At 34.2% G+C, this 26,897-nt stretch overlaps 1 protein-coding gene across 1 annotated transcript; it reads right to left on the bottom strand.

Moving 5' to 3' along the window:
• Positions 1-1,575: 1,575 nt before the first annotated feature.
• LOC150103886 (uncharacterized) lies at positions 1,576-20,608 on the bottom strand. Its single transcript, XM_090397032.1, has 4 exons — positions 20,535-20,608; positions 10,526-10,640; positions 7,290-7,459; positions 1,576-1,818 (listed from the first exon to the last, which is right to left on the bottom strand). Exons 1-4 carry the CDS (start codon positions 20,574-20,576, stop codon positions 1,696-1,698), a joined length of 450 nt encoding a protein of 149 aa, XP_090253158.1. The 5' UTR covers positions 20,577-20,608; the 3' UTR covers positions 1,576-1,695.
• Between the last annotated feature and the right edge of the window lie 6,289 nt (positions 20,609-26,897).

Raw genomic sequence — 26,897 nt, 5'->3', positions numbered from 1 at the left:
AGAGTCCACTCATCACAGTCCAACTGGAAGTTCAGATGTACTCGATATCGCAATTCTCAGAAACATCAGATACCAATACCAACTGGAAACGCTAAACGAATTATCATCTGATCACAACCCCATTCTGCTTAAGCTCGGTACACAAGAGCAATTCTTTCCTCCGCACTCCTTTATATCTTGGGACAAGCTCTCCAAAACTCTCTCAGACCACATTGGTCCAGCACCTATTATCCATTACAAAGAGGAGATAGATATAGCCATCAACAACCTCACTAACCTAATTAAAAAGGCACTAACTTTAGTCACACAAAACACAGTTTTTCATACTAGTGGTAGGATCCCTGAGGAAATTACGGACCTAATCAGACTGAAAAACAAAGCAAGAAAGAGGTACTATAACACAAAAGCCCCACAAGATAAAACAACTCTGAATAATCTAAACAGACAAGTCCGGGAAGCTCTACAAAAACATCGAAATCAAGAATGGGAAACTAAACTGAACAATTTGAACCCAGAGGACACCTCCATCTGGAAATTCTTGAGAACCCTGCGCACCAAAAGGCAACTCATACCCCCAATTCAGACCAAGAAAGGAGTGATCGGCAACCTTTTTAATATGAAGGGCGCAATACTGCGGGCACTGCGTTGCCGACTCCTCCTGATTTAAATAATTAAACTTAAAATTACAATTGGCATGAATGGTTTTGAAATTTCTTTGTACGTTATTTTTTTAGAAATAGCCACACTATTATTGCATAATAAACAAATACACTTACAATTATGATTGATAAAGCAAGGCGCTTCATCGGATCTGACAGATACATCTAATTGTTAATATGAATATTCTTTTTGTTATTCATTTTTAATGGTATTTTATATTTATTTATATGTGACAAAATATGTTGTAAAAGCGAGGTAAATAAAATAATGTTAAAATTTGAAATCTTGTTTTTCTTAAAAACAACTAATCACAGAATTTCTAAGCCTGAAATGAAAGAAAAAATGCCTGTGTCAGATCCGATGCGAGCGCCTTGCTTTATCAAGGCGCTCGCATCGGATAATTTAATTTTCAAATTTTATTGCTGACCTCTGTAAGATGTGCTTTACATTTATGGAAAATACTAAGGAAAGTGGTCTGGAGCTTGCTCCACTTTTACTACGAGTTGCCCATAAGGCACTACTTATGCTTGCATCCGCCGAAACTTTTAGTTTCTATATATTCGGCACGAAACTCTCGTAGTTTCTATATTCGGCTATGAAATAATGTTGGATTCAATATTCACTTAATTTGCACCATCATGTATTATATTTGCAGTGTTTTTTTCTTTATGTTTTCTTGCATTTTAGTATATTATTACCGCTGCGAGCTCCAAAGCAGTTTACAATAATTTCTCTGAGGGCGCACTAAAAATTCACTGCGGGCGCCATGGCTCCCGGGGGAACTGCGTTGTCGACCTCTGCTTTACCCTATTATTTTAAGAAAAATAAAAATAAAAAATCTGAAGGATATTACACCAAATGACTTAGTCCACACACTTTTAGATACATTATTATTATTATTTTCAAACACTTTACACAGTGGAAAGATTTGGCAACTGTTGCACATCTTTTGTGTTGCAAAACGTAGCTAATCCCAAGACCCGATACCTGACCATATGCAGTAGTGTAACGACCAATGGTTTACACAGTTCCTGGCTAGCTAACGTGAATGCTATCCACACCATATTTACAGAGTATAGTTTTGATTTCATCTCCTTCCATCTCCAGCGATGGATGAAATCGAATAGTCAGTGTATTGGCAAAACTTCCATTTGGACACTGGAAAGGAAACAAAATATTAATACAATAGCAATATTCAAACCAAAACAACCAAGTAATGATATGTAGAAACATTTTTACCTTAGGTATACCATACATTAAAGATACTAAGCTTAGTTTTAATCCTTTTTCACAAGTAAGCAAACAGACAGGTAAGTTATGTTTGCTCCTGAAGTATTTTCAGGTCTGAGGCAACTCGTGGTAAAGGTGGAGTAAGATCTGATCACTTTCCCTTAGTATCTCCCATAATGCAAAGCACATCTCCTTGCGGACATGTATGATGCTATGTATTAAGGGAGCGGCCACTATCCAGACCAGTTTTGACCTTTATTGAGGTCTCGTTAGTGGGAGCCAGACCCTCAGATGCCAAGGTTGAAGTAATGCAGAACTTATAAATTTTACCTATACAAGTTGCCACAAGGTGCTTTGATCTTATTAAATAAAATTCTCAGGATGAGAGAAAGATGTAGAAAGTTCTTTACCTTGGGTACACTATACGTTAAAAATACCAAGCAATTGTATAAGCTTGGTTTTAATCATTTTTCCCAAGTAAGAAACCAATAAAGGTAGAAATAGGTCTGGGTAGTGGCTCTTTCCTTACATGTATGATGGCAAAACTTCATTTGGACACTGGAAAGGAAACAAAATATTAATACAATATTAATTAATACAATGCGGACATGTATGATGCATAGCATCATACATGTCCGCAAGGAGATGTGCATTGCATTAGGGGAGATACTAAGGGAAAGTGATCAGAGCTTACTTCACTTTTACTACGAGTTGCCTCAGACTTGAACTATATTCAGGTCTTGTCTGTTTGCTTACTTGAGAAAAATGATTAAAACCAAGTTTATAAAATTGCTTGGTATCTTTAACGTAACACCCCCCCCCCCTATATCACTCCTTTAGAACAAAATAAGATACCATTTGATAAGCACTATAATTTTAATATTTACTTACTCAAAGGAATAAATGTTTAAAATTCAAAAGTAGAATTTTTTAACTCTAGAAATTGTTTATAGTATGTAAGCAAATATTAATTCCGATAAAATTATTTATTTTTTTCTGTTTTAGTTTGATTGAACATTGCTAATTTTTAAAACACCCTTTTAAATTTAAAATAATTTGATTGAAAATGAGGTGAGTCATGGTGTTACTTATGTACAGTGCATGTGGATTGTTTTCAGGCACTTTTCTTTCAGTAAAAAATTTTAAACTAAAAAAAGTCTTTAAATTAAAATAATTAGGTCAAGATCATTGAAATCAAATAATAATCTGCATTGTTTTGTTTTTAAAAAAATCGTGCTAAACATAATATAGCATTTTTGCTAATTTCAGAATGAAGCTCGTACGGTTAAACACCAGCATTGAAACCCATTATTATGTATTAATTAAGAATAATTAATTCTGGATTAAATAATGCATAGAATAAGTAAAATGAGAAAAATAATCCATAAAATAAATAAAACAAATTATGCATAAAAGAAATAATGGATAACGTCATTCCATCTGAAATCATCAAATTAAAAATGAAATTGCTGCACAATTTGTAGTTTGATGAAGGCGAGTTTATTTAGATACTTTATCCATTAGATGTGGGGTGACTTTTTTTTTTTTTTTTGGTGTAAGCAATTATCGAGGTTTTTTTTTGTTGTTGTTTTATGAAGGATCAACAGAATTTTCATAATTTTGGAAGGTTTATAAATTAATCAGAATTTATTTCTGGATAGTACAATTTCTAATTGTACTATGATGAAGGTATTTCTTATTTGCATTTTCAGGTAAAATTTGTTTTGTCAAGATCGCTGATTTAGGTGTTCCGAGTGTTTTTTCTTTATTTAGTACATACTCATCAGGTACTAAGTTGAATTTACAAGTCTGTTTTTTTTTTTGTGTGTGTGTGTGGGGGGGGGGGGTTATATTGCATATATACATATAGTGGAAGACGTATGTCTCAAATCACATCTAGAAAAAAAAATACTTCAAAGTTAACGAAATAAATAAATAAAATAAAAACTGCTAGTTTTGAAACCCAGAAAAAAGTTATGTGAAGAACAAATCAAGATTTGCAAACTTTTTTGACAGATAACCTTGTTAGGTGACTATTTTTGTTGCATCTTTCAGTGTAATTAGTACATCCACCTATCAAGGTTTTTTTCGAATCAGAAATAAGTTGGTTTATGGCAGTAGTAAATGAAGTAAAAAATAAATGAAAGAATGCTTTAACATGTTCATTGCCAATCACGCGATATCGCGGGGTGCGAGTTCTCACCAAACGGCCGATCACTCGTTATCGCGTGGACGTTGCTAACTAAATAACAAAATAAAAAAAAAAATTGGCCACCACACGAAATTCCAATTTTCAGCTTGGCAATGAAAGTGTTAAAAAATAACATTCGTGTACAACGACATAAAGAATCGAACATCTAACGATGATCATATGAAATCCCACTGCATGCACAACTAAACTATGAATATAAAAGTAAAAATGGTATTTTTGAATGTTTTATTTTAATTTTACATTACTTCTCGTGAAATGTACAAACTTACATGTAATTTTCTTACTTCATATTACTCCGGAGGTCCTAAAATTCATTTCTTGATAAGTGGATGCACTAAATGTGCTAAAAAAATCCGGTTTTCATTAAATTTTAAGAGGCTGTCTAGGCTGAAGGGATAAAAATAACAGAATGAGAATTATTTTACATTTTTATTAAGGTGATTTTAGGCATACATATTCAACTATATGTATACATAAAGCAAACACACAAGAGCGACTGTAGGTCCAGGATAGAGTAAAAAAATGGGGATAAAGAGCACTAGGACTTGACATTCTAGTGCTCTTTATTCTCGACAAAAAAAAATTGTTCTGAAAATGTAAATAAGAAATTTAAAAAAAAAACACGTAAGTATTAAGATGGCAGTAAAAATCAGAAATTGGACAATCTGAAAATAAGCTATGATATTACAACCCTCAGAAATTGTGACACTTTTGTAGATCAGCCGAATAAAAATGGCCGCGATAATTTAATAGTATGCAGAAAAAAATTGAAAATATATTTTCTTTCATCTACAATAGGGATTCTCAACTTATGGCACACGTACCACTGGTGGTACGTGAGCAACTGCCTTACTGGCACATCTAATACCTTGAATTAAATATAGTGGTACGCCACTGGAAAAGGTTGAGAACCCCTGATCTACAGGATAGGGTAACAAAAGAATTCGTTTTCGGTCATTCTTCTTCTTTAGCTTGCTGAACCACTAAGGTCCTTTGCTGCCACCAACTTTTTCCATTCCTTTGTCTGGAGTTCTTCCATTCCAGTCCTGATCTCCATCTCAAGTCCTGGAAGTCTTTTTATTTTGGATATTATCCTTCCAGGACATCCACGGACTACCTCTAGGTCGCTTCTCATCAGGTTTCATCTTGAATGTTTGTTTAGCCATTTTCTCCTCACTCATTCTTTCCGCATGTCCAAGCAATCCGAATCTGCAAGCTCTGATTTCATCAATTAGATCCGTACTTCTAAGTGGTGAAATCAATTAGGAGTAGAGATAGTAATTATGTCTCCTTATCCAGACACTTGTTGTGTTATCTCACACAGTTCCACAGACTTTTCTCAGGATTTTATTTTCAAAGATCTGCGTCGCTTTTGCATCTTGGTCTGTTATGTTCCAGATTTCCGCTCCATATAAACAACAGGTCTAATAATTGTCTTATAATTTCTGTTTTAACTCTGTTTGATAGAAAAGATGTAGTCAATAATAAGATCTATTGGAGGCATGTATTCTAGCTTCTATTTCTCTACTAAGTTTATTATTACGAGTAATCAATATTCCAAGATATTTGAAGGAAGCGGCGCTTTTAAATTTCTGGTTATCGATGGTAAACTTGTCATTTTCCTATTAAACGTGACCTCTACATAGTTTTAAGTATTCGCTTTTATCCTGGTTGATTTTTAATCGTAGTTTTTCAGCAGCAAATTTGAGTTTTCAAAATGTTCTAATGTCGGAAGCTAAGTTAAATAGGATGGACAGAAAAGCATTTCCTTGCTTCAATCCTTTCTTAATAACAAAAGGTTCAGATCTAATTCCATCAGCCAATACCATGCTCTTCAACTGTCAGTGGGGCAAATTTTGATTCAACGTATTATCTTATGAGGTATGCCAAGTTCATTTAATACTTTCCAAATCCCTTTTATACGAATGGGATCATATGCTTTTCTAAAACCTATAAACAGATTATGGACCTGCTGAGTATAATCCCATTTTTTTCTAGTATCTGTTTAAGTGTATAAAGGTTTGTTCAAATCTGTTTCTTCAGAATCCTGCTTGATATTCACCAATCTTTTCTTCAGCACAAGGTAAGATCTTTTCAGTACAATATTAGATAAAATTTTGTAGCCTGCAAGTTGGATTATAAAGCTAAATACTTCTATCTTTTGTGTTTTTTTCTTTACTATCAATTCGCATTCTTCACTGAACTATTTTTAAGCCGTATTCTACTTTGAATTCCAATTGAATTTTCTGCTATCCTTATTCCAGATGTTTTCAATATTTCCCTTCTCTTCTAACTGCATGCTTAATTCATATTCATATTTTCTTCTGTTTTATCTAGTTTGTTAATATTGTATCTCGGTCGATTTGTATGTGCTAAAAAATATTTACTGTTTATTTTAACCTTAATAATAGCAATTCGAACATGCTCATCATCACACTCAGCTCCTCTGAAAATCCTTTTACTGATTACGATATGGCTTATTTGATTAAATGTATGTCCATCAGGAAATTTACATGTTTATTTGTTTATATTCATCCTCATAAACTAAGTGCTGCTTATTATTAAATTTCTATATGGGACCAGATTTTTCAATGTTTCTGACATTTCACAATTTTATTCGGCTTACATTATTCCAAGACTTACATCGATGTCCATTTATGTTTGCCTGTTGAAGACTGAGTGGTACTTGTTTGTTACCCATGCTCATCCCCAACCCGGAGGACCAGCGTTGCCCTCTTCCTCAGATCCCTCTCTCCCTAATTCATTAAAAGATGAAAACACGATGAGGAAAGGCGCCTAACAAGAAAGAGTAGTAAGATGGACTACTCAAACTGTTGTAGCATGAGTAGTCTTGTTCTTATGGTAAAATTAACTTTCAATCAATTTCTTGACTTAACAGAAAAATTAACAAACATAATCCTCTGGCCTTGTAATCTTGGCTGTTTCTGTAACGATTCAAAACAACGCACCCACCTAGTTATCCTATAAAACGAAGGCAATCTGTGCGTGCGTGTGTGTTCTAATTATTTCATCAATACCCGTTCTAATTTTTTTTAATATAAAGCTTATTTTTACTTAAAATAATTTCCGATGGATAAAAAAAGTCGAACATAAATTTTCATCGCGAAAAATAAAATTGAAACACAGAATAACAAAGTTAAGTATATTACTTATCTCAGTTACTTACTGCTTGAATTGTTCCGCAACCTGTCAATGGTACATGCAACTTATAAGACGTCCTTCCATCACCACGAACACTACAGCCACTGTTCTTGCTTCCGGCATGGACTAGACCACGAAATGGTTCAGGAAAGTCCAGAGTGACGACGATCTCTTGAGACTGGCAGGAGAGAGACACTGAAAACACAAACCACAATACAATCAGCCCAGATAACCTGTAAAAACAGACTACACTTCATTATATCAAAACTACTTTTACTTATTGTAATACTATAATGGATTGAAGTGGTGAATCTCTAACTGTAACATCCAAAGCTACTTTTACTTATTGTAATAGAATATATAACATAATCTAATCTAATCTAATCGAGTCTTTTATGAGGATTGGCTTACAAGGGCTTATCTGTAGAGGACAGTGTAGGGATGAGGTGTTATTGAGCTATTAAAGCTCTGATCATGGCAGGAGGATAATAGCAATAGCCGAGCTTCTGTTAGAACTTCTTTGGCTACAGCACTGCCATCCATTACTCTCCAAGGGTCACTTCTACCATGATCGAAACATATGGTGAATCTTTAATTGTAATATTATGATATAGAATAATTAATGGTGTATAATATAAATTTAATAGATAATAAAATGTTTAAAATATTTTTTAAACATCTATTGATAAATATAATATATTTTATATTTTTATAGTTATTTTATACAATTTAACTAAAATATATAGGATATTTAGTATCGTGGGTAGGCTAAACTCACTGCTGCACTCTGTAGACAGAACGTGGAACAGCAAAATATTTGCACCCGTATTTCGCTTTTTTTTTTTTTTTAACTGTGATACCAGCATTTTAAAAACAAACATTTTCCCAACAAGTTTTGATGACAATTAGGGCAAGAAAAAGAAGTAATTATTTGAATTCATGCTTTAAATCAACACTTTTATCAAAATACTAAAAATACAGTTATTACAAAATTATGTTTAGGCATCCACACTTCCTGTTCCAAATTCTATAGAGAGAACTCTTAAGAAACATAAGCAATCTATAATGTAAACTCAACTCAGTCTAATTTTGGTATATATTTGATTAGAGACAGAAAATGCTTTTTCCGATTTTTTCTGGATGTGGTGCTATTGTACAAGGAGTCAATGTTGCAGGTTTACACTTCCTCCTTAATCTTTAAAAAATCTTATTTCTCTGATGCAGCATATATGCAAGATACTTGGTCACGTGCGTTACCATATGCTCTAGCAACTATTTAAGAATGTTGCTTGCCAGTAATCGCCAATAGTATGGATCACAATGGGAAAAACAAAGGATCGTTCGGAGTTCGGTAAAGGGCTTATGGTGGTTGCCTCGTCCAGCTGGAGCTACGATTTTGAAAGCAGCAGAAATGATTGGTTTTTCAAAACGTGAAATATCCCAGATGTTTAATCAGTGGAAAAATAACCCACATTGATTGTCTAACAGGCGTAACTATGGTATTAAGTCAGTCAGGAACGAGATCGCCTTCGTCTGAGAAGGCGATCTCGTTCCGAGAAGGTTTGCACGGACAAACAGAACTTCCTGCGTGCAACAATTGACAAACATTTAACGAAGGCTGTTCCCGATCTACATCTCACGGAACTGTGCACAGGGAATTGAAGAGACAAGACCATTGTTATTGAAATCCATGGCTTAAAGACTTAATTCGCGAATAAATCAAAGAGCTTGTCAATGAAAAAAAAATTGAATGTATTGTAACTATTTTTGATGCGTGCCCAATTTTCATCTTATTTCTCTCAGTTATTGTTTCTCAGCAATGGAAGTTACAACTGAACAATATGCAAACGTACAGAGGCTGTTCGATAAGTTATAAGACTATATTTATACAGAAAACAAATTACCTTTAATCGTCATCATTTACATGGTCTTTTTCGAAGTAACTACCGTGAGACGTGATGCATTTGTCCCAACGTTGCGTCCACTTAAACACATGTGAGAGTCCGTTTTTTGAGAGTTCTTTCAAAACCACCTCCGCAGCTTTTACACATGCTTTGTTGCTTTCGAAATGGCGGCCTCTTAGTGGTTTCTTGAGCTGAGGAAACAGCCAGAAATCGCACGGTGCGAGATCAGGACTGTATGGAGGGTGTGGTAGGATATACATGTTGTTCTTCTGCAAAACGTCCACGACACAACCAGCAATATGTGGCCTTGCATTATCGTGGCGCAATAAGAAGCCATTCTTCAGCTTCCTTTTGACGTACTGTACCATTGTCCGTCAAACATCCGCATAGTATGAGCCGTTTACAGTATTCTCGGGTTCTACAGCGTGTTTGGTAAACAATGCCTTCGTAGTCAAAAAACATTATGGTCATAACTTACCATCCGATTTTACAGTTTTTGCTTTCTTGGGGGTAGGCGAAGACGGATGCTTCCATTCACTGCTTTGTTGTTTCATTGTAGGGTCATAGTGATACAACCAAGCTTCATTTGCTGTAATGATGCGTATTAAGAAATTGTCGCCTTCTTGTTCCAGTCTTTCTTTCCATTCTGTGCACACATCCACTCGATGCTGCATTTGCTCCGGTGTCAAGAATTTGGGAATCCATCGGACGCAAACACGTTTCAGTCCCAAATGTTCAGCCATGATTGAGTGAACACTTCCCACAGAAATATTCAGGACAACATGCAGCTGGCGTACTGTAATTCTGCGATCCTCCTTGATGATAATCGCTGCTGTGTTGATCATTGTCTCTATGATGGAAGTTGAAGGTCTTCCCTCACGTTCAAGATCTTCCACATTTTGCCTTCCTTCCTTAAAAGTTTTATGCCAGCGAAAAACACTTGCCCTCGACATTGCTTCATCGTGGAAAGCTTCGCGTATCATGTTAAAAGTGTCCGATGCTGATTTTTGCAAACGCACACAAAATTTAATTGCATAATGCTGTTCCAAGGAATGATTCCATTTCGACGATTGGTCGCGGTCGCAGGCGCGCCGAAACAAGCTTGCGTTTAGTCACGTGACACTCTGGCACATCAGCCCGTATACGCCATCTATCAATCTCTTTTGTTAATACAGACAGCAACATTTCTTTATTCCACAGAAATTAATATTGTGATGAGTGGTTTCGCGACAGTAAAATTAGTCTTACTACTTATTGAACAGCCCTCGTATAATAAATATGTACTTTTAAAATTTAATAGAATGAATAGAATGAATAGTATTAAAATTAAATCTATTTTAAGCATCGCATGACTTACCTCTAGCATGATCTGATAGGAACTCGCTTGTTGCTGTAGTCTTGTAAGGATATTTGGTCACACGACCGCCGTAAACGCCGACAGGATTGCTTAACCCCAAGATGGGCAGCGAGATCTGGAATCGAGTTTTAAATTTGATTCGCAATATCAAGTCATAATAATAATATTATTATCATGCAGCGTATATACAATTAGCCAATTATTATTACACTTATGTTTATTACAATTTTATGAGTGCATTCATTTTGGAAATAAATAAATAATTTTATAACTTGAAAGGTAACATTAATATTAACACGATTCTAATTGGCCCCCTCGAAACTACTTGGGTAGCATTTTTGAAGAGAGATATCGTAGTTATGACTTAATCGTGTCGCATATTTTAATTTCTAGGATGCCTTATTCTGTTTATAATTTCTGTATGGAGAGTCTTCAAAATAACCTTCAGATCTCTGCAGGTGACGATCGTTGGCTAGCTCACTGGAAATGTATTTAACATAGAAAGCTGTGTCTAGTGGCTTCTTACTGCTTGTTCATGGGTGTTATGTTTTCATTCAATTATATGTTCGACTTAAAGTTCTAATTGACTTCTAAGCCTAAACTTGAGCTATTGTGGTACTTTCTGCAAGAGTCAAATACCTTGATGTGATCGATACATTAACTATCCATACGATTTTCATTTATTTCTTCTCTAGTGACATCTGTTATGCCATTTGAAAAATAGCTGGTAACTATGGTATCATCAACTGTATCGATATTCATATCAATAGAGATGACAAAGTTGAGAGTGAGTAGCCAACCTACAGTTTTATAGTTGTACAACTGTAGGTTATTTATCATAGACATGAATTTTCCATTCGGTACACGCAGTTAGGGTTAAAGTTTCTCATCGAAACTTCAAAGCATCTTCTTTTTCTTCGTTTAATCAAAATTTAGCTCACCTATTTCAATATTTGGGAAATAGACTTTCTTCAAACTCGGGTTTTGCCATGTAACTTTACAAAAATCCAATTTTTTCGAGTTAGGTGTTACAAACAATAATATATACTAGTTAGGATTAGGAAACAGATGTTATGAATTGTCTATCGTATTTTGGATCGATCGGCTAGCTGCTTAACAAAATCCAAAAGTTAGGGATATAAGAATTATTCCTAATCTCTTTGGGAAATTAAAAAGGGATAATTAATTTATGTATAAATAAAAAGAATCTGTAGGAATAGTGAATTTTACATAAATCATTGAACTATAATTTTTTCTGAGAGACTAACATGTGGTTGATAGCAATTGTACCGATTTGGTACAAATTCTATCAGATTCAGTTTTCATTTCAGGAATTCGTTGAAAGTAGATTTTACGTGGAACTTAAAAATATCTCATTATAAAATTCATATAATAAATAAATAAAACAATAATAATTAAAATAATGAAATAAAATCACTATATTTTAAAATATGATTTGTTTTAAAATTTCAGTAAAAATAATGATACGTAAAATACTCCTCTTGTTAAGTTAAAGTAAACAATGCATTTAAGTAATTAGTTAATTTTTTTCACGTCTATTGGAAACTAAAAAATTGGTGAAATCATATGTAATTAAGTTCTTAAAAGAACTGGCCGATGGACTGAATCCTTGACTCTTTATCCCATCATCTGAATGAAGAAAATCTGTGTGGATGGGATGTTATTGAGCTAAAAGCTGTAGTCGTGGCTGGGTAACGGCAATAGCCGAGCCTCAGTTAAAACTTCATTGGCTACAGCATTGCATTGCCATTCGTTACCTGGAAGTCTTAAAAAGGACATTCCTCATCTAATTTTTCATGTGTAATTATAATCCTTATAAGGACTGGCTTAAAGGGGCGAAGCAAGAATGCTTTTCATTTTCCCCATTATCTGTAGAGGACAGTGTTATTGAGCTATTAAAGCTCTGATCATGGCAGGAGGGTAACAGCAATAGCCGAGCCTCAGTTAGAACTTCATTGGCTACAGCATTGCCATCCATTACCCTCCAAGGGTATTAATCACCGCATCTCACGGTCGATTACCTGCTCTCTTTAGTTCTCCAAAATTTTGAGAAATAAAAAATAGTAAACTACAAAATTAGAAAAAATTATAATTTATAAATATATATATTTATATATTTAAAATTATAAAATTCAAAACATTTCATTATCACTAAAGATCTGATAACGAGTATATCATAAGAATTCAAGCTCAAATACGTCATCGTAATATAAAGGTTGAATATGAGTTGAATATGAAGCATACATACATTTATATAAACTTTTATTGCCCTCGATTAAATTAATATGCTTTCAGCATTTTTGTTGTTCGCTTATTTTCTAGTAAGCGAGTTGGTTTGCATTCGAGTTTGATTTCTTACTGATGGTTATGTGATTTAGCTTCTCGAATGCGTCTTAGTAATAATTATAAAGAAATTAAACATTGACTGGCATGATACTATTTGGTTTATATGTCCGCGAAAGAATACGAAAAAAAAAAGTTGCCTTGTATATTGTTCGAATTTTTGAACTCCAAATGTACTTGTAAATTTATTATTTTTATTTAATTAATTAATCTTTTTCTGGAAAGTCTTATCAAAACGTTGCCATACGGATTGAAATTATCATTTGATCGTTGGCATTTTGACGTTATTTTAAAATATCAAAATAACGTCAATGGCCTTTTCAAAATTAGCGTTTTATTTATTTATTTTTTTTTAAAGCAAATTAGACTGAAATCATTTCGTTAAATAATTCCAGTGGATTTATCGCTTAAATCTACGTTCGAGAAGCAGATTTCTATTGCGATAACCTAAAGACAATTACTGCTATCGGAGACACAGAAGAGCAACCACAGAACAACCACAGCTAAATTATATCCATTTAACAAGCAGCTTAACTCGGGTGATTCTTACTTGGCGGTGCTTCGCCAATCCATATAATAGCGGAATGTGTTGAAATTCTCACAGGTGGTTGCAGAAAGGGCGTATGCCCGAAGGTGGAGAAGAAAAGGGGTCACGAACGTTAACTGTTAAAGGATGGCATCGTATGAAGAAAGTCATCCCACCCTTATTTATCAAAGGATCTCTGCCTGGAGGAACACACACACACATCACGTTGACAATCCAGAAATGGGCATCCGAGTGAGTCAAGGACGGAATTCTGCGAACAAGCATCCCAGTCAGTACGGTTTCCACTGCACTGCAATTATGACGTCAGAGCCTCTGGTAACGAGATTACACTAGCCTTGACCTTTTAACAGAGACACGAATAGAATTCATAAAACTCTTAAGTTGGTGTTAAGGTCCGAATTCATTGCCAAAAAAACGAGACAGCAGATGTTACACGTTGAGTGTAAGGTCTTCTTTCCTTCAGATCAGCGATGAAGTTAAAAGAGTACCGTGCATCCTTTTGTTAGAAATGGTTACGTTTGAAGGACACGAGTGGAAAACATGGGATTTTCCACTGAAACTGACTTAGTTACTCTCGAACAGCAGCGGAGACAGGTTTCTTTATCATGAAATGTCTTTTTCCAAGTTGTCTACTAATTTCACATATAAACTCGAATGAGTGGTTGTTTGTGTGTTTGTTCCGATGGATTTAGGATGCTTATGAGATATTTTCGATTTCTTTCTGTTTAATGCAATGTTTCGTTTCCATTACGAACACTGTTTAAAAAGAAGGAAAATGAAATATATTTTGTTACTTTTTTTACCAATCCTCAAGGAGCAGAAAACTAGAGGAACAAAATTACACTTTCTACTGGAATATCATTTGCCACTTTCAAAATTTTATTCTGAAAAAAGAAAAAAATATTTAATCCTTTTTCTTCCCTCACATTCGAAAATATTATCATCTAAAAATTATCTAGCATTCTTCAGGAAATTAGTTTTCAATTACTTTTTACTTTACGTTATTATTATTATATATATATCCCTAGACACTTCACTCATACGGTTCTTTTGTGAGATCGCATCTGATACCCACGCTACTCAACAACCTACCAAGAAATTTGAAACACAGAACATTAAAAACACGAACTCTAGAAACTATACCAACACAGTTAATATAGCATTAACACTTATATACACATCGCAAATCACCAGCATCCAACGCCTACATTCCATCCATAAACAGTACCAAACAAAATAAATAGTGAAGGCTAATCTTACTCTCTTCATAAAAGCTTCGAAGTAGGGAGAATTAGCCCGCCTCATTCAACTAATCCTCATAATCATTGACTGCAAGTTATTGAAAAAAAATATTAGAAAGAAATAAAAAGGTACTTTAAACTGCGTACAGAATTTTGTACAGAGCAGAAAAAAAAGTAATGTCTTAAATGTACATATGTAAATACTCCGTGTGATGATAATAGAAAAATTATTATTATTAAAAAATTATTATAGAGAAATAATATCTATTATATATATATATATATATATATATATATATATATATATATATATATATACAGGGTGTTCGGGATAAATTTGACAGTTTCGTAAGGAAAAAGAAAATCTTCTTTGTATCTATTAAATTTAATGAATTGACAAAAAAACATTACAGGCAGAGTTAATTACAATACTATCAACAAGATTTACTCAAAATAACCACCATTAGCATCGATCACAGCTTCAATTCTGCTTCGGAACCTCGAACAAGCTGATGCTACAGTCTCCCTGGGAAGGGCCGCAAAAACTGTTTTAATTTTATCCATTAACTGGGCTTTTGTATTACTGGAAGTGCGATTGGTGTCTTTTTCAACTGCGCCCCATACAAAATAATCCATGGGGTTAAGGTCTGGGGAGTTTGGAGGCCAAACATTTGGACTGGTGAAGTCGTAGAAATTTTCAGACAACCATTTTTGACTTTTCCCAGAGGTGTGGCAAGGGGCCGAATCCTGCTGCCATACATACGGCCTACCATTGGCTACCCTTGTTATCCAGGGCTTGACTACAGTTAGCAACTCCACGAACAAAGCCCGAATTCCAATGCCAGGGTTCTTCAACACCTGTTCCTGCAGATTTGCGAGGAATTCTGCTGTACGAACGCAATCAGATCGTCTGCTAGGGATCTTTCTTCTTGCTACATCCTCGTAGTCACCATTGCAAGTCTCTAGTTCATGCCTGATTGTTTTTACTGTATTCAGGGAGCATTGGGCAGCAGTCGTAATATCCTTATTTTGATGGCGGGCACGAATCATCATGATACAAGTTATTCTCTTCCATGATTCAGGTGGGTTCCAGCTATCCATCCTTTCTGACATCTTGTATATGAATGAAGAAGGGTCCAAACTTTTAAATGAAGAGAAGTGTGTGTTAATACATGTAACTTACGGAAAAATATAATTAATTATAAATATGTCAAATTTATCCCGAACACCCTGTATATATATATATATATACACACATAGTATAAAAATGCAAAAAAAATCTGTAATAATCATCCCTGTTAATATTATGATAATATACGTTTTGTAAATAAGTATAATTATAATAATACTTACTATTATTATTTGAAAAAGTATATTAAGTATACAAGTGTCTGTCATGCACAATTGTGCTCATGTAATGTATTATAAACATTATATAGATATATAAAAATATTATTGTATATATGTATGTAATTTAGCTGAGAAATAATAAAATGTTAAAAAATAAATATATATAGTTATATTTATAAATCAGTAATTCTGATTATTATTAAATACTTTTGTGTCACAGTTTTAATTTTTTTTTATTTTAGTTCTCTCGACATTTGTATCCAAACGTGACCTATGGTTTTTTTTAATAGTCAAATAGGAGACCGCAGAAAATTTTGGGTTGCTAAATTCAATGATGCCCATTTTTATAGTAAAGCATCAAACAAACAGGCATTTTCTGGATGTAAGAGTTGACACGAAAAAGTAGTAAATTCAGTTTCTGTATGTTTTCCGAAAAGACTGCAGATTACAATATCAGTTCAAATGCGTAAAACTTTCTGAAATATATCGATTTATAAATTTAAAAAAAAAAGAAAGAAAAAGTGGTTAAAAGGCTAATTATTACGAAGACAACAAATGCAACTAACCTTCTTAGAATCATATGGGCGATTTTTACTTGAAACTATTGTTCTAAAAGAACAAAGTTATTCTTAAACTGTTATTCTTTCGTTAACTCGGATTATTTTACAAATAAAAATCAAACAAATAATAAGAGCCTATGATTGTTTAACTGTATATATAATACATCACTACAGCCTTGAAACTGTATTCGCCCTTGTATATTATTCATGTGATATCAAAGCTTACTGATACTATTATTTAATGGAGATAAAAGTAGAATAATGAGGATGTCACTACAAGAAATATAGCGATCTAAGTTCTTTTTTTTTTTAGAAAGCATAATAGCACAAAACAAACTCATAATTTCTTGGAGTGGTTTCAGAATAATTACAGTAATATTCGAGATCAGGAAAATTAATAAAAATTGATTAGAACAGTGTAATTCCGATGATTACACGCACCAAATTTTAATACAGTCTGCCTGTGCAGAGTTATTAAATCAATTTGTTTATCGTAAATTTCCTGACTGATTTAAACCATAACTAACATGCTCATATAAACTTTAGACAAGAATACGAATGACAAATTCGAATAAAATCCGTTCAGCCAGAGCCGAGTTATTCATTATATGCGCATGTAATGGACAAATAAATACGCGTTTTGGGAAAGCAGCTAAAGTACTGATATTTTCATCTTTTGACTTCATGACAGTATCGAAAATAAATATTTCACACCGATTTGAGAAGATAAACATAATGAAAGAGGAAATGCAGATAGGAAGCATATTCAAACGAAGGAATTAAATACAAACCTAAAAATAAAATTAAATGTGCTTATCTGCAAAACTTTGTACTGTCATCATGAGACACATTCGATAACTGCGAATGTATGTTTTAATAACATTCCTACTTCTTTTCAGACATGAATGTGACTGCAGCACAGTGGAGATCGAATCCGGACTTGACTATGAACATTACTGTCGATGCTGGAGAAAGAATCTGTTTGTAAACGTTATTCGTGATTTTAAGAAGGGAAGAGTCAAAAAGCAGTTTCTTAATTTAAAAAAAAAAAAGTCCAATCATTACATTCTTGGATGTCCCACAAAAATTATTAACTTGGTTTTCCAAACAAAAAGTAAGAGAGAAAGAGAGAGAGAGAGAACATTTAATGTCTTCATCTGGATACTTTGCCTACAGTTGATAATTTGGTTTCTTATATTCTCCGTTTCAAAATCAAGTGTTAGCCGTAGGATATCCTCGAGTGCAATGTTCTTTCCATAAAATTATTATTTTTTTCTTTGAATAACATAAAATAATATTTCATGGAAGCCTTGTGCACCATTTCGATAACGTTTCAGCGTTCAATAATGCTGCATCTCCAGACGAAAGATCTTTACCTGCTCTGTTCTAGTACTGACTAGAAACATCTAGGCGTTTTTTTTTTTTTTTTTTTTTCATTTTTCAGCATTTACTGAGTAAGTGGATCTTCCCCTCAGCAATATAAGGTTTTATCTTCTGAAAGATTGGGTTTTTAAATCCACAACTTATAAAATTGGTCAGTGAAAATAACTAGTTAGGAATATTAGTTGAAATTAGTTGAAACTAGTTATCCTTACTCTTTTACGGAGCCTAAATGTAAAGACTGGCTAACCACCTGAATTTTTTCACGCAATAGTAGTTTTACATGAATACTAAAGTAATAATTCTGATTATTGTGCTAAATTATTTTATTAATGTGTTCATCTAGATACCACAGTGAAGAATAAAAGGTAAATATTATCATTTACCTTTTACTTTGATTTAGCATAATACTTAATTTGGAAAACGCTATATAAATAAATAAAAGATGTATTGGGGAATCATAAATTATACTTTTAAAATTTCAAAATTTCAAAAATTAATGAATTAATTACCTTTCATATATAAGTTAAATTAATATTTTATATTTACAAATTTTATATAAAAATTAGTTAGGTAGTCTTTTATTATATTATTATATAACGTAAGATTGATCAGTTGACAAAGCAGTTCTGGAAATGTATAAAAAAAAGAAGCTGGAATCAAAGGTTAATTAAATATTTATGCTCTTAACATTATCTTTTATAATTTCTCATTGAGACTTGGACCTACATTCAGCTGCAAAACATTTGCGCTGTTTTGCAACAGTGTATTGTGCTTTCATGGAGGCAGGTTTGCATGCTTTTCATTCCGATAACACATCAAAAGGAATTATTATTGCAATTCGATGTTTTCATATGGAAGTAGCTTTTTTTTTTTTTTTTTTTTTAAGAAAATGTGCGTATTTCATCCTATAAAATTTCGAGAAATTGACCAAAGAAATTTTGAATGAACATAATATACTGGTCCAAGTTTTACTTACTTCAGCTGTAATTAAACCTAAACAAAACCTTAACGCAGTCAAGTAAAGACCAAGGTGCGATTCCTTCTACGGAAAACTTTTTTCCTTGTGACTTCTACCCATCATAGGTAAATCTGTAGGAATTTAGCAGATTGGATAGCTAAGGTTTTTAATTTTTCACTTTAATTTCTATTTTTTTTAAATATTATTTCTTGATTTTTTTTTTACTTTCAGAAATCAATTTTTTATATCAAAACACCAAAGTACATTAATTAAAATATAATTAAGTGTTTCACTGTTGTGTAAATCGCGTTTGCTTCCATTGTAGTGAGCTCGAAGAAAGATCATCACAGGTTCGATTCTAGTTGATACCTAGACGATTTTTTTTTTCTAAGGCCTTTCTTCGTCCAGTTACCGAGAAGTACGATTTTCAACGTATCAAAAATTGACAACAGAACTCAGACTGTTATAGACAATAACATACATGTTAGCGTTTAGGGTAACGAGATGGCGGTAGTTGTCTGCCACTCTCTCTCTCTCTCTCTCTCCCTACAAAAATGCTTTGATTCAGCAGATTAAAACTGACTTGGGCAGATTAATTCTGCGGGCAAATGTTAAAGACTGTGAGTTTACTCATTAATCGTAAGGTTATGCGTTTTCAAAGGATACCATTAATGGGATATTGCTGTAAGTGATCAATGAAGATAGAGATTTGAGGATTATAGTGAATGAAGAGTGAAAGTTTCGCTACCACATTGCTAAGGACCTTAAGTCATGGCTTGGGCCCACTATCAGTGAAAGGAAGCTGGATGAAAAATAGCTGCCTACTACAAAAAGTTAAGGCTAAAGGAACTCTGCCTCCCTTTGGGATAAAATGCGTTAGACGAATTCTTATTTTTTCTTAAATAATCAGAAAGAATTTCGGTGCAGTACCAATCTAAATTTTTTGCCAGCTATAAAACATGCCATGTTATAAGAATCCATGGATATTCATGGTTTTTTTTTAAAGAATAACACTCCCAAATGTTTTTTTTTCTTCAAGTGAATATTAATATTTAAACACATGCCAGTACTTTGTTTTTTGTGGCCAAACATCTTGCTTAGTTGCGTGATCAGCATTGAATATTCGTCAGTCCATTGATGTCACAGTTATACTTCATCACTGTCAGATTCTGAAATTAAAACTTTGTCTTTTTACTGCTTCATTCCAGATACTTTTTAATCAAGTCTCGTAGCGCGCACACGCACACAAAGATAATTGGCATTTTCTATTCATAACAAAGTAAACAATTAGACAAACGCACTATTCTAACATATTATGCTACACGCACAATAATCATTTAAAAGCCTGACCGTAAAAGACTATGCTAAGCTTCGAAAGACGCCGCAGTATTTACTTCAGCACTCATTTTAAGGCCAAGGACAAACATCACAGTAGGATGATTCCGAATTCGGAACCAAAGTCAACAAAGTAAGGATGAGAAACGAGAAACGCTTCTCTCTTAAATCACGCATGATAGATGTAATTACTTATCTCGAGGTCAGTTTGGATTACATTTGAAATACGGACATTGTCACTTGCGACTGGAGATGACAGAGCTTTACTTACCCACGTTATGGCGCACACCAGCAAGGGGCAGATGAGGGACATTCTGTTAACTCAGACTTCGTGATGGAAAGTATTCGATTCATACTCTCGCGGTACACACAGCTCCGACTGGTGGAGGGTGTGGTTTAGTGTGATTTAACTGCGCCCTCTGACGTCTGCGATTTTGACCTTGGTGACCTCCGCCTCTCTGCTATGATTGTGAAGTGACTGGCATTTGTCTGGAGAGTTTTTATAACGACAGGCCTCTCGTCTGTCTTACAACACATGGGCAACCTGTCTCCGAGGGAACTGGATTCCAGGTGGAACGGAGACAGCTCCCTCGATTCCCCCCCCTTTCTCCGACACTGACCCGCGTCTTTGAAATGTCATCAACAGCACGATTTTCATTCCAGGAATCTCACCATTCGTCTGGGAGCATGTGAACAACCTTCAACGAAAAAACAGTTTGCCATACTTGACATTAGATTAACGTCTTAAGCAAAACTGATGCTAAGAAATGTAAATGTAATTGATCCACAAAACCGTTGCATTTATTTGCTACTGTCCATACCATCTAAATGAATTAATATGGAGGGTTTCAAGGTACTGAACTACTTGGTACAGCTGTGCATTTAATAAGACCGATGCTAGGTGTTGGGAATAGCAGCTACTTTTTCAATTTAGTACCGGCATATCTTTATTGTTAAAGATTATTTAATACACACTCAGTTAAATGTGGATTCGATTTCAGCCACACAATTAACTCCACTTAGAGATTCCATGGATAAATTTATCACGAAGTATGGGATGCTCTAAATCTAAAGTTTAATAAGAATGTTGTGATATCCGTTTTATTAGCAGTATGATTAAATGTGAAAACTAAAATAAAATGTAAGTATGAATATTGAATATCAATCATCACAATAAAGTCAATTATATATTTCATTATCATAATAAAACCAACTATAGTAACCAAATTCAAAATATACATTTTTACTTCTTTTATAAAATATATGGTGTATTTACATATTTTAGATAAAATAATTTTTCAATTTATTAAAAAATATATCTTTAAACTAAATCCATATTTATTATATTTTTCATGAAATTTTATATGAATTTGTTCAAATTAAAGAATAAAATTCATACGACATCGAAATAAGTCTATGTGTCAACTTTTTCAGCTTTGAAAGTTACAGATAATGATGCAATTTTTGCTATTGTGGTATCTGACCATGTGCCTGGACTGGATCAGAATGCCAACCCGAATGATTAATGGTATCACAGATATTTTTCTTCTAAACAACACTTTATCAAAAGTGCCAGAACAACAGTTTTACGTAAATGTATATAGTTTTATCGTTAATATTTCCAGCTAAGACTTTTGTTAAGTATGATAATTAACTATACTTTTTGAAGTTACAAAAAAATGCTTACATATTTTATACTTTTTATGTGAATCTCACCGACGACTTCAGATCTCCAATAAACAGGACGCATGTGGTCTCACACCTCATGTATTGCCTAAAGACGTTCACATTCATCCTTGTCATAGTGGAAAAATCAAAGCTTCTGCTAAATAGATCGCTAAAAAAAATTAGCGATCTATAACCAATAGATAGCTAAATTTTTATTATTTAAATATGCCCAGAACTGAAACTACTTAAAAATCAAGTAAAAACATAAATTAATTTTGTAATTATTAATATACAGATTCGAGGCGTTTCACTGGATTTTATAAGACTATTATTGTAAAGAGTACATTTACATCAGATGGATGTAATAACAAAAATTATTTGTTTCTTTCAGATGATGTGATGTCACGCTTCCACGTTTCCATAGCAACGGTAGGGTATGTGCATAGCAATCGCTGGAACGTTTTGCTGTTCTTCTGAGAGATGTTGCTAGTATATTGCTCGTTTTGTAAATCGGTTTTTGGCAATTGAAAGCTTTCTGATGTATGTGAATTTAGTAATCGCTTCGTTTTCGGTAATGGATGATATGGAGTGTCAGCGTTTTAAGTAGGCATGTTCTCTCAGTGTGAAGATCAACTGTCGCCTAATAAGACATGACTTTAATTATTAAAAAATATATATATTCGTTATTATTATCCACATGCCCATATCACACCAACTTTGTTATTTTAGCTGGCGAGTTCAGAATACAAAACGGGTATGAGAGGATTCGATTTAACTGATAGTTTTAAGTAAACTATTTGAATAATTTTAATTTACGTGCCATTAATCTAATCGTTATCATCTACAGCTACCCCAGTGAAATAAAAAAAGATGGAGCACTCTAAACTAAAAGATAGAACACTCGATGTTCGTACATATATTAATATGGCCTACTCCATTGATTGGTTTTTTACTAATGTGCGACTTTAGCAAAAATTGTCAGCTGCTTTTAAAAACAGAATACCATAATAAAGCCGTGAAAATGGTCCTCATGAAGAGTAGTAGTCGAACACTACACCACGAAAGCAACCATTATTAGCATTCTAAGTAATAAATGATTTTCTCCATCCGGTGCAACACTGTTCCACGATCCTACCTCATAACCAGACCAGAACGGTACAGTGCTGTTGGAAGTGTTTAAACTAGCTGTTATCGGATCCAGACTCTTAATCAGAAAAAAAAAAAAATCTGAGTAGCGGGACTCATCGCATGAGAGGATATCTTTCTCAGTGTGAGTCTGTGGCAAGGGATCCTTAATATCATCATTGTTGATGCAATTAATTGATGACGGCCCGTATTTGTGTTAATATGATCTGAGGAGGGGATGGGATTTTTTCCAATAAAGCGAATTGCACTTTAGTATCTGTCTTAAAAAGATGCGGCACCCTAGTTCTCGAAACGACGTTAGCATGTTCTATTACTTAAGATTTTTTGTGTATATCATACTGTAAAGATGGTCTTTGAGAAGAAGGACTCCTCTTAAAAAGCAATCGGAACTATCACCTAACTTTAGACAATTTCTTGGCATGTTATATAATCCTAAAAATTAAAAATATTCAGTTCCTATTCCTCGTACAAATCACCAGATAACATGAAGAAATGTTGGCTTGGTTAGCAGAGTAGACAGCATCGCCGCTAACCAGCCAATAGACTATAGGTTAGAATTCCATCATGTTAATTGATGTCTTTAGCCGAATCATCGCCTATGTGAAGACATTTCCCCCACCAGTTGGAGGGAGGCCTGAAGTGTCTTGAAAAATTTCAATGTTTGGTGTCTAGAAGAGGATGTCAAACCCTTATCTCACTTACGATATTAATACGAATGACTAATGCTAACAGCCCTTCAATGATGGATTCACATAAAAATGTGGCACAGCACTAACACTTCCATTAGATTCCGGACTACTCCAAATCAGAAAAGGTCGGTTTTTAATTCGTATATAATTTTCAGAGAAAATTATATAGGAATTATAGCAGTCTACTGAGCATGTTATACTCAGTAGACTGCTATCCTAGGATCAATTTTTTATATATTGCTATTGTCAGTCGATTTTTGCCTGCAATGTTACGACATGATGGGCGACTTCATTTGGATTTCTTCACCAGTACAGATGTTCTCTAGAACTGTGCATACGTTTTTTCCCCTGAAAAAAAATTGCCTTCTCTTGATGATTGCAGATTATTATCATTTCTCTCAGATGATAACTTGTACGATCTGCAGACTTTAATGCCGCGAGTAGAGAAGGACAAAGAATCTATCGATGATCACGTTGAACAACTGCAGATATTGTATTCCTGGGAGAACTCTTCGTGGAGAAAAATTGTCCAGAGTAGAGAGATAAATGAATAATGGATTCTTCGGAACAGTCCCAGGAAATATCGGTAGACTGCAAGGTTTGAAAAATCAGCAGGAGGTATAACCTGATTTGTGTATTTAGAAACATCAAACTTTTGCTGGGGCTCTTACTGATCATAGCAATACAGAATGTGATTTCGCCTAAATTAATATGGATAGAAGAACTCATTATACATCTGTCGAGTACCATCACTCACCATGGATCTTTTTAGTAGCCAAATCCAGTTAGGTAGAAACACAAGAAACAATGATGGTAACAATGTTCCATGTAGCCGTGAGTTTGAGTCTATCTGGTGTGACGTGGAGGCCAACAAAATGAAATATATGCTGGAGTGTTGCCACACCTCTGGTGGCTCAGTTGCAAAGAACGAAGAAATGCATCGCCAATTTAGCCTTATGCCTACTAATACATTATGGGTGACTTTAATTTTCTACCATTGATTGGGTTGATAAGAAATCTCATTATAAAAAAGAAGATGAATTTATTGAATTGTTGCGAGACAACGTTTTCAAGCAACATGTGAAAGTAGGAACTCGAGGTCAGAGAGTGTTGGATTCACTTATAGCGTCAGAAGGAGTCCCTGTTAAGAAGATGGTTATTTAACCATCAGTTGGTGACGTTGACCATTCTTGATAAGTATATAATCGTATTCATACTCCGATTAGAACAGGTAACATGTTGATCTACAACACTAGAAATTATGATCAACTTAGGCGAATACTACCTTTGGTCCCATGGTATCCGTTACGGAATAGAAAAAATGTCAGCAATGCATGGAAATCTTTGAAAAAGTTAAGCAAGAGATCCACAAGAAGAAAATGACTTGGAAAAGAATAGCGTGAGAATAAGAGTGAGAAAAGTTATACGAGGGTGGTCTGAAAAGTTATCAGTCTAACAATGAAAAAAAGAATTTTATAATTTGAAAATTATTTTTATTTTTCAACATATTTTCCCCCTAAAACTAATACATTCATTACAGCGATGCTGACGTCATTATCCCGTCCCTGTAGTGGTTCTCAGTGAGATCTGCAAAATACCCTCTACAGCTGCAACACCTCTTGATTCGAAGAAAAACGCTGACCACCGAGGAAGAGGTTTAGTTTGGGGAAGAGATAAAAGTCAGAGGGTGCCAAATCTGGAGAATAAGGTGGATGATCCAACAATTCATAGTGCAGATCCCTTAATTTTCCCATTGCCAAAACACGTTTGTGGGCAGGTGCATTGTCCTGATGAAAGATGATTTTTTCCTTCTGCAAACCGGGTCTTTTCTCACGAATTTTTTCGACTAATCTGGTTAAAAGATCGGAATAATATTCCCTAGTTATTATTTTACCCTTTTCAAGATAATTAATAAACAAAATGCCCTTAGCATCCCCAAACACCGATGCCATGACCTTTCCTGCTGATGGAACCGATTTTGTCTTCTTTGGTGCTGAACAACCGGCTTCTGTTTACTGTTTTGATTGCTGTTTGGATTCTGGTGTGTAATGGTGAATCCAAGTCTCATCCAAAGTAATAAATCGACCACAAAATCAGTTTTATTCTTGTTAAAATGCTCCAAGCACTGTTCAGAGATTTTAATGCGAGTGCGTTTTTGATCTGCTGTGAGCAAGTGCGGCACCCATCTTGCGAAAAGCTTTTTCATTGCCATTCTTCATGCAAAATATATCCTACACGTTCCTTTGAAATGTCTATAGTCTCAGCAATTTCACGCACTTTGACTCACCGGTCATCCAATAGCATATTGTGGACTTGATCGATTATTTCTAGTGTTGTTACACTTTTTGGACGTCCTTCACGTGGATCACCTTCAAGGCTGGTACGGCCACATTTAAACTCGGCAGCCCATTTCTTAATTATTGAAAACGAAGGAGAAGAGTGCCCATAAACATTTATGAACTTTAAATGAATTTCTTTTGGCGTTAAATCTCCTTTTACAAAGAATTTTATAACCGCACCATATCAGTTTTATCCATTTCAAGGAATAAGATCACACTTTTGATTCAGACAGCTGTATAAAACAAACTACTTGATAGAATGACTTGCAATTTTATATGGATACGTATGACAGATGTACCAACTTAAAAAAAAATCCTGCCGATAGTGTCGCATCTATGGTCGAGGCCGAAAACTTTTCACACACCCTCGGTACAAAAACTGATGTGTGTCTAACTACCGACATGATCAGTATCTCTGGTGTGGTAGTGAAGTTTTAGAGAAGTTGGTAAGAACTCGCATAAGAAAATGGGTAGACAAACAAGCTATACTCTACAAGGAGCAGCCTGGGTTTACTGAAGAAAAGTCATGTTTTAACAATTTGCTCATAGTTTATAATAATATTACAGCCGAGTTAGATAAAGGAAATGGATACACTATAATGTTGGATTTTTCTAAGGCATTTGATAGGATACCACACGATAGGCTGTTGAATAAACTGGGAAATATGGGATTGGAATATAAACTGTTGACTTGGATCAGGGGATGGTTGACTGACAGATATCAAAAAGTGGTATACATTGGGTGTGAGATTTAAGGTGACCAGTGGTGTACCTCAGGGTTCAGTCCTTGGA

This window comes from Typopeltis vanoorti, chromosome 8 (genome assembly GCF_054136105.1).
Source record: "Typopeltis vanoorti isolate ZY-2024b chromosome 8, IOZ_Tvanoo_1.0, whole genome shotgun sequence".
Taxonomy (NCBI): domain Eukaryota; kingdom Metazoa; phylum Arthropoda; class Arachnida; order Uropygi; family Thelyphonidae; genus Typopeltis; species Typopeltis vanoorti.
The sequence above is the reverse complement of the archived record's forward strand: the minus strand, read 5'-3'. Positions and strand labels throughout refer to the sequence as shown.